At 39.5% G+C, this 18,899-nt stretch overlaps 1 protein-coding gene and 1 long non-coding RNA gene across 2 annotated transcripts; one reads left to right on the top strand and one right to left on the bottom strand.

Annotated features, from left to right (window-relative positions):
• Positions 1-864: 864 nt before the first annotated feature.
• LOC137171954 (uncharacterized) lies at positions 865-3,773 on the top strand. The gene is made up of 3 exons (XR_010924849.1): positions 865-959; positions 3,173-3,243; positions 3,335-3,773. It is a non-coding gene; the product is annotated as an uncharacterized lncRNA (long non-coding RNA).
• Positions 3,774-10,580: 6,807 nt separating this feature from the next.
• LOC137171949 (ectoderm-neural cortex protein 1-like) lies at positions 10,581-18,012 on the bottom strand. The gene is made up of 3 exons (XM_067576163.1): positions 17,879-18,012; positions 14,817-16,613; positions 10,581-11,568 (listed from the first exon to the last, which is right to left on the bottom strand). Exon 2 carries the CDS (start codon positions 16,605-16,607, stop codon positions 14,832-14,834), a length of 1,776 nt encoding a protein of 591 aa, XP_067432264.1. The 5' UTR covers positions 16,608-16,613; positions 17,879-18,012; the 3' UTR covers positions 10,581-11,568; positions 14,817-14,831.
• Positions 18,013-18,899: the final 887 nt, after the last annotated feature.

The raw sequence follows: 18,899 nt of genomic DNA, 5'->3' as shown, positions 1-18,899 counted from the left end.
ACATCATACATAACACAGCGCACACTTACAAACACACACCTGCTCTTAGATTTACATGCACACACACCTGCTTCCCTGTGCTGTTGATGACAGCTTGTTTTTCAGAGTAAATTTATAGTAACAGCTGTCCATCCATCAGGACACCACTTCCCTTCCTGTCAAACAAAATGTTTTATGTTTAATATCCTTAAAAGTCAGATAGATTGGATTTGCAGTATTCACAATTTCTAAAGCTTTTTCATTTTTCAGTCTGCATGTCACGTCCTGCCTGGACTTTGTCTGTTATTTTTGGACTCTTTGTGTATCTTGTTCTCTTGAGTTTTCAATGTTTATGCATTTATGTTGCCTGGTTTTGATTTTCTGTTTCCCTTGTGTGTTCCTTCTGTGTTTATGTGCACCTCCTCTCACCTGCCCTGCATCACCCTGGTTAGCCCAGTCCTGCTCCCAGTGTCTCCCCCAGTTTATCTGCCCCCACTCTGCCCGTGTGTTGTGTCACCTGTTGTCTGTTTACTTTAGTTCCTGTTTTATTTTGAAATATTTTCTCCTTGTGTCACCTATACTTCCTGTGTTTGATTGCCTCATGTGTTTCACCTGTGTCTAGTTTGCAATCCCACCCTGTGTATTTATAGTCCAGTTTTCAGTTTGGTCTTTGTCAAGTCGTCTGCTTTCGTACTGAGTTTATTCTGCATCATTCTGTGTTTGTTCCTGTGGTCATAGTCAGTGTTCCTGGTTCTTGTGTCTCTGAGTCTTTTGTGACTTTTGAAGTATTTCATTAAAAATTTCTGCATCTGAGCCTGCCTGCCTGCCGTCATCTGCATCTGCATTTCCACCTGCTCCACTCACCTTTACGACACTGCAGCTGGTTGTAATGTTTGCTCAGGGGTGTCATATCTTATTTGTTGCTGGTTATTGTCTTCACTCAGGGCTTCGTATTTTATTCATTCTTCTGTCAGATTGTGGTAAGTGGTCTGCAGCACCTGATTCTGTCAACAAGCAGGTATACAAAGAGGAAGTTTTATGGACAAGAACTGTCTGCAGCTCTTTCAGTCAAATTTTATTCTGTCTAAAAAAAAATTCTTAAAAAAATGGATAAAAATGATATTCTCTCTGTGACGTTTCTAATTATCAAACTGAACAATGTGTTGTAGAGACATGTAACAAATATGTTTTATAAACATATAGTAGTCATGCTAATATGCTGCAAAAGTAGGAGAATGCTCACATTTTAAATCTCATTATATCTTGATTGTTATGTAATTATAGCATCTATCAGATGATTCTGATGACATAAGTTTTAAGTTTGTTGATAAATGAGTGTCTGTTGCTTTAAGCTCCTTCATCTTAGTGTCAGTGGATCAGATGTAGATGAGCAGGAGGAAGAGCAGAGCACTGGCATGCCTTGCTGTCTGCCACGGTGCGATTTCTAATACTAACACAAGATGGCACCATCTTATGTTAGTAAAGACAGACTCAAGTTACATGACAGGTTAGTGAATATGACTTTATAGCTTTGGTGCATTTCAGAGAAAGTCTAATCAACTGGATTAGAAAAAACAACCACTGACATGAAAAAGTAATGAAATTATTAACAAACAGTAGAAATACAGTGAATACAGTGATGATCATATCTTAGACCAGATTGTGAAATTACTAAATCTATGAAATAAAAGGAGGTCCTCACAGTGTGTGGACAGGACATTATCCCACCTACAAGCAGAAGACACAGCAGTGCTAGACTCAGTGTAGCAGTCCTGAAGGGCCTTCTTTAGATGGCTGCAAGATGCATTTAAGTCTGAGGTCTTAAAGACATAAAGCACACATATAGCACATTTCATCAAGCATCAATGCAATTTGATGCATTTAGTTGAGACAGAATAACAGCACCTGACCATGACAACGCTGATCTCTATTTGACCCTTTAAAATGAGAAAACATGTTAGCTGTTCAGGAAAGATTGTCAGATTTCTGAGATCAGTTTCTGAATAACTATATATGATAGGCTGCATTTCATATTCATATCACCCAGTTTAAAGGTTGTTGATGAGGTTGATTCATCTATTGAGCTCATCTCTACACAGGACATATTCACATGTAGGAAAAGCACTAGTATTAATAATGAAATTAGACTAGGTTAAACCTGGTACATGTCTGGACCATGTATGAAACACTAGAGGGCTTTTAATTTAAAACGACATGTGGCAACCAAACCTCCAGGAAGTGCACTGGGCTGTGACTGAAGCTGATTAAAGGGCCTTTCACAGTACCATGTATGCCAGGTTCGGACTTGTGTACTTGCTAGTTCGGACCATGAATGTATTATAACAGATTTCATCTGTTAGATCACAGATCACAGATCTGATCATTTGATCATCACTTTAATATTTCCGCCATTGCTGCTGGTCGGTGTGAAATGTATTCTGGGATACTAGGCTGTCCCAAGCTTCAGCCGACCAATGGTGTAACTTCCTCACTTCGTCAGTCAGTCAGTCCTGGACATGCATGTTTATAGGGTTGGCCCCGCTGTTGCAGTCCAGCCAAAAAAAGGCCAAGTAATTATCTGTGTACATTTTCAAAGTATTTATCCCTCAAGATTTCATTTGAAGAAAATAATCACTATCTCCATTCAGTATTATTATCATAAAACATAAAACATTCTCAAATTTCCATGTTTTTCTATCTTCAATTGAAGGATTACATAGTTGAATTTCTGTATTCATGAAAAAATGGTATTGCTGTGAGGCTGGTGGTAAAAGTTAGTTCCTGAGAAGGTGGCATGAATGGCCACTGTACAGAAGCACACACACACACAAAGAGGACAGATCAGCTATTTTCACATTTCCGACACAGAAGATGTTTTGTTAAGGACTTCACAGTTGCTGTCTCTCACTGACAATGAAGTTGACATGCGAGCAATAAAACCTCACCTTTACAATCATTAGTTTCCAGTTGCACTTAGTTTGACAGTAACTGCTGAGTATGTAAAACTGTCATAATCTGAAGTAATGTATGTTGTATTCAAACTGCAGCTGAAAGTGTCCAGTTCAATCTTTGTATATTTGTATGAAACAAATATTCGTATAAAACCCACTATTTGTGCTTTGCCGAATAATGTGTTTGTATTCGGGTACACCCCTAACCATTTCTGTTTCTGCTGTACATGCTCCTGTGTCAGTTAATGTGCCATGCAGCTACTCTCACACTACGCTGATGAACACCATCTCTACAACTTATTCCCGAGCAGAGGTACGGGGTGGGGTGGGGGTGAGGGGGCAGCTGAGCTAATTGTCCTGTCCATTATAAAGGCAGACTGAGGTTGGTTTCTCTGTGGCTGCAGGCAACATCTCCACAGGGGTCACTTGCCCTGCCTTCCTGAATTACAAGACAATAGGACCCGAAGATGTCAGTGGCCCCTGCTGGCCTCAGCCTTGGTCCAAGCCAGGATAGCCTTCAGTGTCCCTGCAGTGTTTTCCCATGGTGTCACCCGGAGAATGTGCTGCTGGCGTTATCTGCTGTGAAGGCTGCACAAAGGAATGCATTCCTCAGGCTGAAGGATAGGCTGCAGACAGCTGCTGATTCTCCTCCAGTCTCATTTATGACTTGTGCTTAATAATGTAATAACCATCTGAATATTAGAATAGGAATGTCACATTACCATGCAGTGGTGTTTGAAGTATTGAGATCATTTAAGCGAAAGTTGTAATATCACACTATAATAATACTCCATTACAAATATTCAGAATTATACTGATGTGAGAGTACAGAAATAAATACAACAGAATGTACTTAAAGTATCAAAATCAAAAGTACTCATTATCTCATTATGGCCATTATCAGTGTTATATTATCGTAGTCTTTACTATAGATGGCACTTAAATGTTGTAGCTGGTTGAGATGGAACTCATTTGAACTGATTCATGTAGTGTTGGGCAGTCAAATGATCACATTTCATAAACTGTTCTTATGATTTCTATGTAAAATCTTTAATTGTAAAGTAGTAACTACAACTGATATCAGATAAATGTAGTAAAGTAAAAGTAAAAATGGAAATAAACAAGCACAACAACTTCAAAATTGTATTTGTAAATCCACCACTGGTACCATGGCTTTATCAGTTACTTTGAGAATGTATGTAGAGTACATAGAGTACACATGTAGGGCACATATTATCACTAACAGTGATTCTGTAATCCATTGATTAATCCTGGTTTGGAGTCTTTTACAGTTGGGATTTGCCTTGAATTCCTGCTGCCGATGCTGCAGTGTGTGGCTGGTACGTGAGTGTCTTTTACTCCTGTTTTTACACTAGTCTGAAGGAGACGACAGGTTTGTTTGTGAAATCTACTGTTTCTCTGCATGTGGTCACAATTCAATACCACTGACAGTGAAGAATGGACTGTATCATCGCTGGCCTTGAACTCAAAGCTACTGATGACATGACTGCATGTAATGATGGATAGGCTATTTCATGCCAGTGCATCCATATCATAAAGACCTTTAAATTTGATGCAGTGTTGGTGTTTTTAATGTGTCTCATTGCACAATTTTCACAACTGCGAAAGACTGACTGATTCATTTACATTTTAGGGACTAATTATTATTTATTTATGCATGGTTTATGTGATAGGGACACATACAGTGTACATAGACAAACTGAGAACAGCCATCCCATGCAAGTATCATAGTGTTTATAGCAGATGCTAATTTGCAACACCTGTCCCTAGAAGGGCTTTTGTGAAAATAGGAAATTAAAACAGTGAGGTAAAAAGAAGTTAAAGTGAGTACAACAAGATACAATAAAACACACATTTAGTAGTAACATAGCTACAGAAAACTACACATAATAGTGACCCAGTCTAACCCCAACTTCACAGTGTGTGTATTCAGGTCTATCTCTGTCTTCCAGACATTAACTTTCATTTGTTTTGCCAAATAGATTTTGTAGGAAACATACTTGCTGCCTGGATTATGATCAGTGGCGACGTTTTCTCCAGTCAAGAAAGTGCTGCATTTATGTACCACATGTATGTTGTAAGGAGGAGGTTGAGGTGTATGATAGGTGTACAAGAGGCAGCACTGTGACACTTGAGTCCCAGTGTTTGCATTCTTATACATAGTTTATTCACAGTTAAAGGACGGGTTCACAGTTATTTGAGTAGAAGATTCCTGATAATGCACTTACAATGTAAGTGATGGGAGACAAAATCCACAGTCCTCCTTCTGTGCAAAAATGTATTTAAAAGTTAAAAGAAAGTTAAAATTAAGCAGATATCTTTCAACGTTACAGTCTTTTTAGTGCCAAAGTTCCTCTTTTTGTTACTATACTTCCACCGCAGCTCAACAGGGAAACACTGTCCGAAGAAACACAATTGTAAATGTGGCAGATATCCACTTGACAAAATCCAAAACTTGAATTGTTGACTTTTTGAGTGTGGTGGTGTTGGACATTGTAGTCCCACATGGCAACACAAAACAGAAAAGGAAGAGCAGCTGGAAAACAGTGAAATAACTAGACAGCAGTGCTGTGAGAGCTGTGAAAACCCTTTGGAAAACACTTGTACTTCCTATTTATGAACATTTTGAATTTCCATCATTTGTTATGTTTTTTTGATATGTTTATTTGATATTATCTCATGTACAAAATAGTAATATACTGTACATCAACTTATATACTGAATACCAAAACAGTCATGTTATTAGTACATACTTTAAATTGTATTAGTATGTAGCTTGGAATTTGGACACAGTGTTATAAGACTATTATGAAACTGTTCAGCTTTGCGCTGGTGTATCATGGAGTTAAATCCATGACTTTCATGGGTAAATGTGTTATTTTAACCTACAACTTGCAAGCCGAAAGCACTGTGGGCTTACAGGCGGGGTGTGGGGCATCTGGAGAGGGGACTCCCATGGAGGTACTAGTCTCCTTTTCAAACCTTTTAGTATGAGTGTGGGTCAGTGTGACCCCCACTCAGGGATCAGAATCCCCAAGGACCTCTAGCACTCTCTGGAATAGGAAGGTGCTGACCTTTGGTGCTGTGTGGGAATCAGGGGGGCACGGTCACTGCAGCACTTTACACAACTGAGAGATCACAAAGCACTAAGCTGCTGAGTGGCCGTGGGAGAAGAGGGAGAGGAGAGAGGAATTCTGTGGTCAGATGGTGTTAAGAAACACGTTCACACAGAAACTGCTCCCACATTTTCCTGCTCACAGACTGCACATTAGGTTGGACAAATCTCTGTGTGTTTACAGTAGTACTATTATTTATACATTATTATCTCAAAATACAATATTCCTGTCAGAAACTATATAACTATCATATATATTCACAGAAACTATAAAGTATACTACATTTTTCTAAATCAGAATGGGTCTTTGAATCCTCACTTGGCATTGAAATGAAAAAACAAGACTTATTTTATTTCAAATCTCAGGCTCATGTATTCTAGTCTTATTGGCAGAGAATGACATATTATTCACAGACAATATTTGCAATGTGACTGTTTGAGGTCGAGGTGTGCTACAGGCTGATAAGATGTGGTGACAGCAGAGAGAAGCAGAGGTTCCCTCTGGGCTGACCACTGGCCCTGTGACTGGATGATAAACTGCATCTCTCCTGCCATGACACGATAATCTGGAACACAACACAATCAGACTGCATGGGTTTTGTACAAATGGGCGCATGTCTAGTTCATAGTTTGTTGCACCTTAAAGCGTCTACAATCAATATTTTTATAATAACAATGTGTCAAATGACAGTGTGTAATGTATTGGTGGTGGCTCGTAGTGATGAACCTACAGAGAATTAATCAGTGACTCTGCAGCATTACGGAGCGTTATAGTGAGTTTCAGCACATTTATCTTTACTGTTTTGGTTGACTCTCAGCGCTCTCATAGCGTTGTTTTGGGTCACAGCAGGCAGCTGTTTCAGAAAAAAAGCTCTAAAAAGCCACTGTACACTACCTGCTCAGCACCAAACGGCAAACAGACACAGTTAGCTGTAAACTAGCTGGTGAACATAGTGGAGCATTTAGCAGCTAAAGAGCCAGATATTTCCCTCAGGAGTTGGTAGAGAGCAAAAACAGAGCTAAAAGAGAGTGAATATTGGACTTACATTCAGCAGGTGGACAGACACACGACTCCACATGAATGATAATGTTGCTCCGTAACTGCTGGATGTGAAATAAGCAACACGTTTAACCTATTAACTTAAAAGGTGATGATATGTCAGGGTTGGGTTCATAACTTGTTTCCACTGTCGTCTAGGTTTAAGGATTTGTTTCATAGTACACACTCTGATGAAGCAATTTCTCTCTTTTTACCTTACTTGAGCTTAAGAGCCTAGTGAAAGAAGTAAAGAAGCATTTATGACATGTGATATTGATATTTCACCTCCAATTCCATCCATGCATAAGTCATTTCACACAGTGCTTTTGTATGATGCTCCTGCAACAAAGGTTCTTCCTGGAATCAAACCAGGGACGTTGCATTTATATGTTATACTCCTAAACCACTAAGCCAACAGCAGTATGCTAAACTCTGTTAAACCTTTACAAGCAAGAATGCCAGTATAAATCAACTAAATGTCGAATATCAAATCAAGTAAATCTGTGGCTAACTTATTTTAAGGGATTGTTTGGTGATCTTAAACTCCCTTTAAACCAATGTCATCTCACTATTAAATTCTTTTTGGAGCAAGGAAATTCATCTTGACCTGAGGAACAGTAATAACAGAAAGGCAAGAACGGATTCTCAAGGGTCCATTTATGAGCTTTTGCTGTAGCTTTCAGCTGCATCTTGCTCTATCAGTGAATGGATGGATCAGGTGTCATCGTGTTGACCAGGAGTCAGTTGACGGCCAGGGGTTACCAAATACAGCCACCTGTTACTCAATGACACCTGAGCCATGCATTTGCTTATGAAGACAGTGAGGCATGGCTGAAAGCTCTGGAAAATGCTAGTTGGTGGACCTTGAGTTAAGATTATTCTACAGTGGAGCTTAACATGTCTGCCTGAAATTTGGGTGTCATGACTGATGACCAACTAACCTTTAAGGTTCATGTGCCGTCAATCGCTCGGTCATGTCAATCTGCCCAGTACAACATCAGGAAGATCAGACCCTATCTGTCTGAGCTTGCAGCACAACTCCTGGTACAGCCTCTCGTAATATCACAAATTGACTCCTGCAACTCCTTACTGGCATGCCTCCCTGCAGGAACTTTTGCAGAAGATCTAGAATGCGGCGGCACGGCTGGTCTTCAACAGCCCAAAACAGCACGTCACACTACTGTTCATATCCCTCCACTGGCTCCAAGTTGCTTCCCACATCAAATTCAAAACCCTGACACTCACTCACAAAACAGCAACTGAAATGGCTCCCACCTACCTGAACTCTGCTCTGCCAATGAAAGGCGCCTGGTACCACCACCACAACAGGGCCTGTAGTTCTGTAGTTCCCTGGTGGTGGAGTCCCTCTCAATCTTTAAGAAAAGACTAAAGACCCAGCTCTTTCACAAACACCTCTGCACTTGATGGACTGAAGGAAGAAAAAAAAAACTTGATTAGGGATCTACTGCACCTGCCAAGAGCCATTCAAGCTGTGATAAGGACTCGGTCCTCCCGGTGTAGATTGTTTTGTAATTTTGTATATTTGTAGAAAACAAAACAAAATTTCTCTGTCTTTCTCAGACATTCACTCATTTCTATTTTGCAGGATTCTTCTGTCTACAAACTTCTACAACAGAACATGACCCGTCATTACAATGCACACAGTCATGAGGATGACTTACATGTATGTGAAAAAACAAATAAAACAAAACTGAATAGATTGAACATATTTTTTCATGCTAACACACATTTCTCAGTACTGAGTTCACACAGTCAGCAGTAGATCACTTTTCTTTGCTTTGACACAAAATGCATTCAATTACCTCATCCTTCAAAGTTCATCAACTGTTTTCTACTCTAACTTAACCACCAAACCTCTTTATATGTATACTGCATTTTGCACATGCTTACATATTATTGTAAAAACTGTAAAAAAATTCATTCAAAACCTAAAGTAACACAACATTACCTTAAAAGAGACATTTATTACATTCTGCTACATCTACGTCTAAAAAGAAATAAAAAGAATAATGCATAAATGCCTCATTGTGTCGGAATCCAGGACATTGTGTCATTGTGTGACACGATGTGGCACAGAGTGGTTTACAGCCCGTCCCTCCACCTCACTCTCCATTCCTCAACCCCACAAAAGAACTCTTCTTTCTCCTCATGGAGGTGGAGAGTTTATGACCATCAGCCACATGATCAGATGTCCCTCTTGGATTTAATGGACGCTGAATGTGTGGACATCTCTGCAAAAAGATTCATTCCCAGGTGTATTGCAGGTGTGATATCAATGAGAACTTGTGGCCAAATACAGAGAACTATTGACAAGCACTATTTTATTTCTATATTGGTAGCTGTCCTATACATATATAGTATGGGATACACACATATGCATAGTGAATATGTAAAGTTTTGTACTGTATTACTGGAATGACTCTGTTTCATTCTGTGCACTTAGAATTACTCAATGCAAAAATGGCAAAACAAACAAAGAAAGAAGCCTTATTTAAGCATTTCTGATTGATTTCTGACATCAGGTAGCACACACTAAAAGAGTCATTATTTTTGTTGTAATGAAATCTTGGTTCATGCGGAATAAATTCACTTCAAAGACAACTGTGATGCATACTGTAATGCTAACTGTTGTGTTTTTACAGGTCAGTGTGTAATGAGTGACAGTTTCCTTGTGGGGAGACAGATGTGAGTTATGGATGTGAGATGAACTGTTGTGCTGAGCTGCACTTTAATAAAGAGAACAGTTGTGAAAACATGAACTCAGTACGGAGGAATGTGTGTTAACAGTTGTAAATTAAATTTATAATTTGAGTTTTACTTTCTCTGTACCAGCATCATGGAGGAGCCTCTGTCATATGACATGCTGATCATGAGGATGATATTTTATAAAAGGTTGACACTGGCAAATCAAATAATGCAGGATTAGGAAGGTTGTAGGTCTTTAGTAGCTTCTATCTATCCTTAAGTAAAAAGTTCCAGATAGCTGTGGATCTTCAGTCCATCTGTGACTGTGTATTTTGTAACATCAAAACATCAAAGCTTTCAACTCACAGTTTTATGCTGATTACAGCTGTTTTTGTCATTTGATAAGTATGAGAGCATGTTGTTCCTGTTGCTCTAGTCAGACAGCCAATGATATTAACAACACAGGAAAGCATGGGATGAGTGTTTAAATTTCATGAAAATGTAGTTTCAAATTAAAGTATAAATAAAAAAAAACTCAGATAAGTTGCTTAAAGGGGACATAGTGGATTATAAAGCAGGTCTAGGTGATATATAAATACTGTGAAACCATCAGTCCATGGAGAAATGCTCACAGCCTGTATTCAGAAACTGTACCTTTAAACGATCCTAACCAATCATTTCTTAAATGTTTGAGGTAGATTAAGAAGTTGACTTGAGTGAGTGAGTGAGTGAATGAATGGATGAATGGATGATGTCAGGTTTTGGACAAGAGAAAAACTCTTTAATAGCATCAAATTTCACATTGTGAAAAAAACACTCACTGTAAAGAATAATGACTTCCAGCAGACATACAGCATACAACATGACATGTCATTATTCCTGCTCAGTAGTTGACATAATGAGTAACCTGAGTGGGATATTTGACCAGACTGTCAAGCTCAGACCATCTAGCCTGCTCTGCTTCTGTGATGTTAAAAGTTCCTTTATCGTGAAGTAAAATCCACATTTACAATGCGATAGAGAAGATGAAAACATAACAAACATTTACTTCATGACTTCACAAAGACATTCAGAAAGATGTCTGTCCTGTAGACATCAGCACCATCACTAAAACAACATCCTTCCATTTGAGAAAAGATTGCCAAAGTTCAGCCCTTCTTGACCTGGAATAATGCAGAAAAAAATATTCTCACCTTCATTTCAAGCGGACTTGACTACTGTAGTGAATTATTTTACACTCCACTGACAGGCCTCAGCTGCCTCAGAACTCCATAATTATCTTTATATTCATTTGCACTTTGAGCTGCATTCAGTGCATGAATGGTGCTTTATGAATAAAATGATGATTATGATTACTATCATTATTATTTGATCCATTACACTGACATTAGAATTAATGTTTGTTTTGTTTTCGCTCTTAATAATTCCTGGCTGACAAACACCACCTGACAGCATAGTTGTAGTTAACATTAATTCTTAAAATAGTGATTTTTCATAAAGTGGTCAATTATTAAATAAACTACTATTTTGTAGTTTTTTTCAATAGATGTATCAAACAATTAACAACATGTATCTGTGTATACCAACCATGGCAAGAAAACTAAGCACAAAATGAGTATCTTAAAACCCAAAGTCTCAATGTCAAAATCTCAGATATTCCTTCTTCTTGTAAACTGTGTGGGCCTTTTAGTCTGATAGAAGTCCATAGGTTAGCTTGGTGTCTTCTTCAAGAAGCCTCATGTCTCCACAGTTTCAGCCTTTGGAGAAAGAAGAGGAGTTGGAGTGTTAGCATTTTCATACAACACAAGCAAGGATCTATTTACTAGAGAACAATGCGAGTAAGTGTCATAAAGCTAAGTTCAGGTCCGATAGGATGTAGATGCTAACAGGCAGTGCACAGAGGCATTGCATAGAGTGCATAGAAGTAGACAATAGTTTTTTAATTTATAAGTCCATCAGGTGCAGAAGTGTTCATGACAGAGCTGGGTTTAGCTTTTTCTTAAAGATCGCGAGGGACTCTGGATCAAATGAAATATGGTAACTCGTTCCACCACCAGGGAACTACAGTAGACAAGAGTCTGGCTAGCCACCCAGGGCCCCCTTGTGATGACAATGCAACTAGATTGCATCTTTCATTAGACCCTTCCTTTTAAACATTATTCACAGGATTTTCTCTGTGTGTAACACAGGCTTTTTGTTAAAAATCTGAAGCTGAAATTGAAATCAAGCTTATTTTCTCAGACTTGTAAAAGTTTCTCCAGAGCTGCAGAAGACACTATATAGCTGTTTCCATAGGCTGAGTAGAACTTCTACTACTAACGGATAAACTCAACTTTATGTGTAAAATCAGTCTATTAGTATCTGAATTTACTATGGCAGGATGAACTAGCATGGTTCAGATAACAGGGGATAAAGAGCAGCTGCCTATAAGAGAGCTTAGAAACCACAGAGGAGAAAGTGGAGGACTGAGCTTTGTTCAAAGACGGACACATGTGTGAAGGACTGCACAGCTCTCTTGGTTGGTTGAGTAGAAATAAAAGTGATCATGGGGACCCTCAGGCCCTTTGAGACCCTTTATCAACCCTCTTAGTGGGCCGGCATTCAAAGACTGATGAGTCTACCAAGGTGGGCTACATTCCTGAGTCCAACAGAGTTGCTATGGAGACTCCGCTCATACCTGCAGGACTTCCCACACTCTCCAAAAAGACAGTGAAGTGACACAGGCATAGTAAACCATGAAACAATGTCTGGTAGGAGAATCACTATTAGATAGCTTGTTTTAGTTCCACTTTTTCAAATTAGTTTAATTTTCTATACTCATTCAATGTTTCATTTCATTTAGACTTGTCAGCCATTAACATCAGTATTCACTTTATGTTTTTCTTAGATCTTTTTTGGTTCAGTTTAGCAGCATTTTATGATTACTTTGACTCAGTTTCAATGTGCAAAATGTGTTAAAATAACTTTTACTTTATGCATCAAGTTTTTCAGAGCACTACAATATTGTCCATGTACATGTTGCATTATAAAATAAAAAGGTCATTAAAAAAACATGCTGTCAAACAGTAACTTATTCTCAGGTAAAAAATTTCAAGTTGTCTGGTGTAGACTAACAAGTTGACCAACAGGCTGCTGGAGATCCTCAAGCTGGTTGGACATGAACAGCAGTGTCCAAGCACAGACACTTCTCAGCTCTGCTCTCCACAGCTCTGACCACTTCATCTCACACTCCCACTGAGCCCCTGTGGGACTGTGGCCACCCAGGCCTTTCAAGAACAACCTCCGGACTCTGCTTCAATAGACAAAAGGGAAGGCACCTTCAATCTCCTCTTTCTTCTACCTTTGGGAACTGTGCACATGAGGCAGCCAGCATTCATCACTGTCATACTCTACATCACCCACTTCCAGGCCTGCAGCATGTCTGTTTGCTCTGATAACGCAGTCTGTCAAGTCACCAGTAGTCGTCCTCCATTACATCATGATAACACCTGAACTTTCCTTATAATATGCAACATTTATCAGCCAGAAACAAGCAATCCTATTGGCCTAAATAACACCCCCAGCTATGAGAAACCATACATTCATCCTCAAAATATCAACATTATTTTCACATTAGGTGTTGAACTGAAACATAACAGTGAATTCTGAATTCTGTGTCCTAAACAGGACAGCTGTGAGGACAACTCTGTCCAAGAAAAACTGGACTTTGAAGTGTTGGCATAAAACATTGCACCTTGAATTTAATTGAGAACAAGTGCATTATGAGGGTTGTTAAATTATGCAATGTCACAGTATTTGAAGGAATCAAATTAACCACTGAAATGTAGAGAACATATCTAACAAAGCTTTAAAGGATCAGGGCTGGCACTTATTTAAAATTTGAATGTCAAAACTACCTGAAATTTGATCTGTTACAGTCTGTTCCAATCCAAAACTCTGGGTGTATAAGCGCAACAGGCTGTGTCATGCCTGACTTAAACGCAATGGAGAAATCAAGCAAATAAATATGGCCCCAAAACAACAGAGAAGTAATGTGAGGAAGTTTGTTGGATTTGACACCATAGATGGAAAAAATGGTTGGTAAGGCTGTTTGCTGACTTACAGTGATGTCAGCCTGTTACTCGAGTGAAGTGGTGGAGGCACAATGTGAATGCTACATGCAGCGTACTATTAGTTTAGGCAGAGCATTGAGGTCGTGCTCTGCATTGTCTGATTGACATCAGCTGTTTCATTCACCATCTTGGTGGCTACCAGCCTACTTGTATTCATATTCATGCAGAGCACCGTGCAGCCAGTATAACCTGACACTTCTCACTTTTATCCTGTTCATAACATTGTGATGTTCTGTGCTATTTTTGCAGTATGTTGCCTGTTCAAGGTGTTAGTGCTTATATAGGCCTAGTTTAATACTGAACCTGTTTATGAGGTTATCTCAGCACTTGTAACAGTATTACTACATTGTTATTATTTATGTGACTTTTGCAATGTTTGACAAAGCTTTTAACGCTCTGTGTATTGTGACTACCTCCATCTCCTACTTATATGCTTTATTTCTGATATTCTTGAACTACAGTAAATATTATTTAATGTGTTTGTCTGTATTTATTAAGGGGAATTAGTTAACTATTTCCTATATATTCCTTGAGTGCCTCTGACTGAACATAGGTTAGGTTACAGGGTTGCATTCCAATTAAGTCACACAAATAACGTGTTGAATTCACGGTTCATGGTTCGAATTCATTCATTCAAATTTATTTTTAAGTGATAACTCTACAATTGGGTTTTCTTATTTTTGTAGTTTGGCCATTGTTTCTACTTATCAATAACATCATACTCAACAAAGTAGTTGCTGAGATCACACCAACATCACTATAACAAAGTCTGACAGGGCAAGACACATGAGCAGTTTCATTAGTATTGATAGAAATAATGGCCAAAGCTACGAAAAGAAGACCCCACTTGTAATAAACCAGAATCACCCTGCAAGTGTCACTATTCTGCTCACCCTGACTGTGAATCCTCAGGCAGGAAGATGTTTCCAGGTGCTGACGAAGGCTGTGGGGATGAGAGAGTAAGGCACAGTGGTGATGCTGCTCCATGCATCCAATGTTGAGTCATAGCAGTCCAGAGTCTTACACTTCTGAGTGCCAAAGTAGCCTCCCACAACATACAGTTTGTTCCCAGAGGCTACAGCCTGGCAGCTCATGCGCTTGGCTGTCACATCCCCCACTTTAGTCCACTGGTAGCTATCAGTGCTGAATTTATAGGCTGTACATGCAGAAAACTCTGTGTCTCCACCCATGACAAAAATGTGGTTACTGAGAACAGCAGCAGCACTGTAGCGCCAAGGTTGTGGACATGAGGCTGGCACTGTCCACTGGTTCTCCTGAGGGTCGTAGCACTGCACTTCAGGCAGTTTATCATGAGTGACACTGGTGCCACCAAATGCAAAGAGTTTGAGTTTGACACTAACCACTGCTGCGTTGCTAACCCCTTCCCTCAAAGGAGACACCATGCTCCATTTGTTGGTGAGTGGATCGTACTTTTCAACTTGTTTCAGTGACACAGTGGGGGAGGCAGGGAGGCAGCCACTGACAGCTGTGTGTCCACCTACAACATAAAGACATTGCTTGAGCTCGGATGAGCCGTGGCCAAATCTGGCGATGAGCATAGGTGCTGCCTTGGACCACTTCTCATGAGAGGTATCATAGACCCAGACATCTTTGGAGACTCCATTCTCTGACCCTCTTCCACCTGTTATGTACACCTTACATCCAACGGCACAGGCACTGAACTCTTTCCTTGGACTTGGGATGTCAGTTTTGGGGATGATCTCCTTCGCCTTCTGGTCTATCAGGTAGAGTTTGTCGCACATGAAAGTCTGGCCACCTAGAAGAAACAAGGCGTGACTCGTCTTTCTGGGTTTAGCCAGCTGGCTGTTGACCACACTGTCGTTCTGGAGGATCTTTAACTTGCAGCGTATAGCTTCATCCACAAGTGCTTTACTTTTGGTCTGTGTGTTGATTAACTCCTCCATGGAGACGTTCTCCATTAGGAAGGCGGCTGGTAGAAGGGCCAGACGAACTGCACCCAGCAGCTCTGGCAGGAAGCAATGCCTCTTCTCCAGCTCACAGTTAACCCAGTTCAGCACAGCTTCATACACCAGCCTTTCATCCTCTGTCTCCAGCTCGTCATGAGAAAGCAACTGCACTGCTATGTCTTTTGGTAATTGCAAAAAGTCCTCCGTTTTGCAGATGGCAGGAAAATTTCGGAGGCACATATTCCAGGAGAGCGTGTGAAGCCTGGTGCACTGATGAGCATCTGAGAGCAGGAGCATCCTAAGACAGTTAGAAGAATGGAGGTTTTTCTCTAAAAACTCTGCACAGGCATCGCGAATGTCCTGGAACTCCAACATGTCCCCGACCTCTAACAAAGACTCCGCATTCTCCTCATTGATGATCACACGGGATGAGTAAGCATAGTCCAGTAGAAATTCAAGCACCTCCGGATGGACACTATCTTTAAAGTCCACCTCCCTGGCTTGGCTTTCTCTCATGCCTCCACTGAACATGGCCTCAAAGTAGCGACTACAAGCAGCAAGGACAGCTCGGTGGCAGGGAAAGGAGCGATCTCCAGCATGGAGGAGGACGTCAGTAAATAGCCTCTGCTGCCGGAGGACGTTGAGGTGCATGAGGACACCGTCAGCGTAGGAAGATTTGTGAAACAGGTAGATGTTCATGTGGGCAGAGATGCCCCGAGACTTCCGCTTCTCGTGTTTGCAAAAAGACATTTTCATTTGTTCCTGTAAGGAAAAAACTGCATATATATCATATTGAAATACATCATGAACTCATAACCCATCACTTCTGACTCGCACTACTAAATCTACAGTATAGAACCTGCGCTCCTGTTAAAGCCTACACGTTATGGAAAATATTCAGGGACACTACCAGACTGGAGGGGGACTTTATTGTTCTATTTAACAGGAAGTGCCATTTTAATATCAATGGCTATTTTATCAGGTAGATCAATTTCAAATCTAATTATACTGAGGAGTAGTAACCCTAACAGGTTTTTTAAATTTTTTTTTATCATTGTTGTGATTTCTTTTAGACAGTTGGCTGGAAATGCATCACATCAGGTTTATCTATGGGGCTGTCTGTACATCATATCTAGACTGTCTTTCTGTCCAGTTTATATGCTACCAGATCTTTTTTTTGCTACATTATAGCCTCTGTGTAGGTCTCTGAGCAATGCTTTCCATTTAAATCCATTCTATCTTTTCTACTTTGTTGGTTACTTTTTTATAATACAAATTCCATGGTACATCTTCTATGTTAGTTTTATTGTCTGTTATTCTCATGTCACTACGTTTCAATCATAAACAGAAAATAGCAAATTAAGGAAGGACACATAATATGTAATAATATACAGTATGTGTTGTATTATCTGTTGATCCAGTACTGAAATCAGCCTAAATCGGAGTTTTGAGAGGGTCAAAGTGAAGTACAGAAACAAATCACTGGCATCAATACATATACCCTGCTATCTCTACAGATACTATTTTCATACTAGTTTGTTCCATTGTGATATAAAGCATATGGAATCCTCTCATCTCCATATTATAACAGTGTGGAACATGTTACTTTCCTTTGATACTTTGTGTCACTATAAATCTCATTCCTTGTCATCTCAGATCAGTTATTGTTCATCACAGGAACGACGCAGTAATGCAGTTTATTTTGAAGTGGCCTGTTATGCAATTATGCCAATCAACTTTTTTAACCTTAATTTCATCTTTTTAAAGACAAAAGTTATTAGAACTAAAAATATACAAGACACACCACTGAACAGCCAGTCTGAGACAAAAGAAAAAGAAAAAGTCACTTCAGAAATTAGACCAGAATAAAGATTTGTTTATGACATGACATGAAGACAGATGTCATGACGTACAACATATGAAATTACCCTGTGTGCATCGCTCATTATAATAGATGATCACACTAACAGCAGCCTACATGCTAAGAAATGTATGTGTGTGTGTGTGTGTGTGTGTGTGTGTATTACCTGTCGGAGTCTCGGTATGTGTGTGTGTCATAGGAGCGGCTGAAGCAGAGTGGAGGCTGACTGTGGGTTAGACTGTAGAGAAGCGCTTTGCTGCAGACAGACAGCTGCTCAGCAAAGCATACAGCCCGAGCCTACGGAAGCCGAGAGGCGAGTACGCAGGAGATTGCGAGAACGTCTCTCGCTGCATATAACCTTTCCATTATTACTACAATCACAATATATCAGTTCTAGTTAAATGGAGTTACTATAACTTTATGTATTTATATATTTATTTATTTGTAATATTATATTTGTAATATTTTTAAACCCTTTTTAGGCAAAAATTAGGTTGCATTGTCTCATTTTGGTTACCTTTACTTAAAAAGGATGAGATGACAATTTAAATTTTAACATATTAACACATGACCATTGATTTGATATATTCTCTTAATAATTTGTTGATTCACCCACCGGTTGAGGAATTTAACTTCATCACACTAAATGTTGTAGTCTGAGAGTCAGACAACACTGCCCCTGCTGCTCACACTGCATCACTACACTTTTGGGTAAAGCAAATTCTTTAAGGACAGGTTCACAATGATTCAAGTGTGTCACAAAACAACAGTCAGGTGTCCATATGAAAGAGTGTGAGTGAAAGAGAGTGAATCATCCCTCCTGTTCATACTGGATATTAAAAGATCTCCTTCAAATGTGCTTTCAATGTAAGTGATGGAGGCCAAAATCCACAGTGTGTCTATCCAGTCATTTAAAAGTTGATGTGAAGCTTAAATGAGGCTTCAGCAGTCTGAGTTAGTCACATCAAGTGGATATCTGACACATTTACAGTCTTTTTAGCATCAAATTCCCCCTTTGTGTTTCCTCAGACAGTGTTTCCCAGTTGAACTGCAGTGGATGTATAGTAACAAAAAGAGGGACTTTGGCACTAAAAAGACTGTAACGCTGAAAGATATCTACTTGACTTGGTTCATTTGGACAACTGAAGCTTCATATTAGTTTCAGATAAACTTTTAAATACATTTTT

The sequence above is a fragment of the Thunnus thynnus genome, chromosome 2 (genome assembly GCF_963924715.1).
Source record: "Thunnus thynnus chromosome 2, fThuThy2.1, whole genome shotgun sequence".
NCBI classification, from domain to species: Eukaryota; Metazoa; Chordata; class Actinopteri; order Scombriformes; family Scombridae; genus Thunnus; species Thunnus thynnus.
This window is presented reverse-complemented; position numbering and strand designations above follow the sequence as displayed.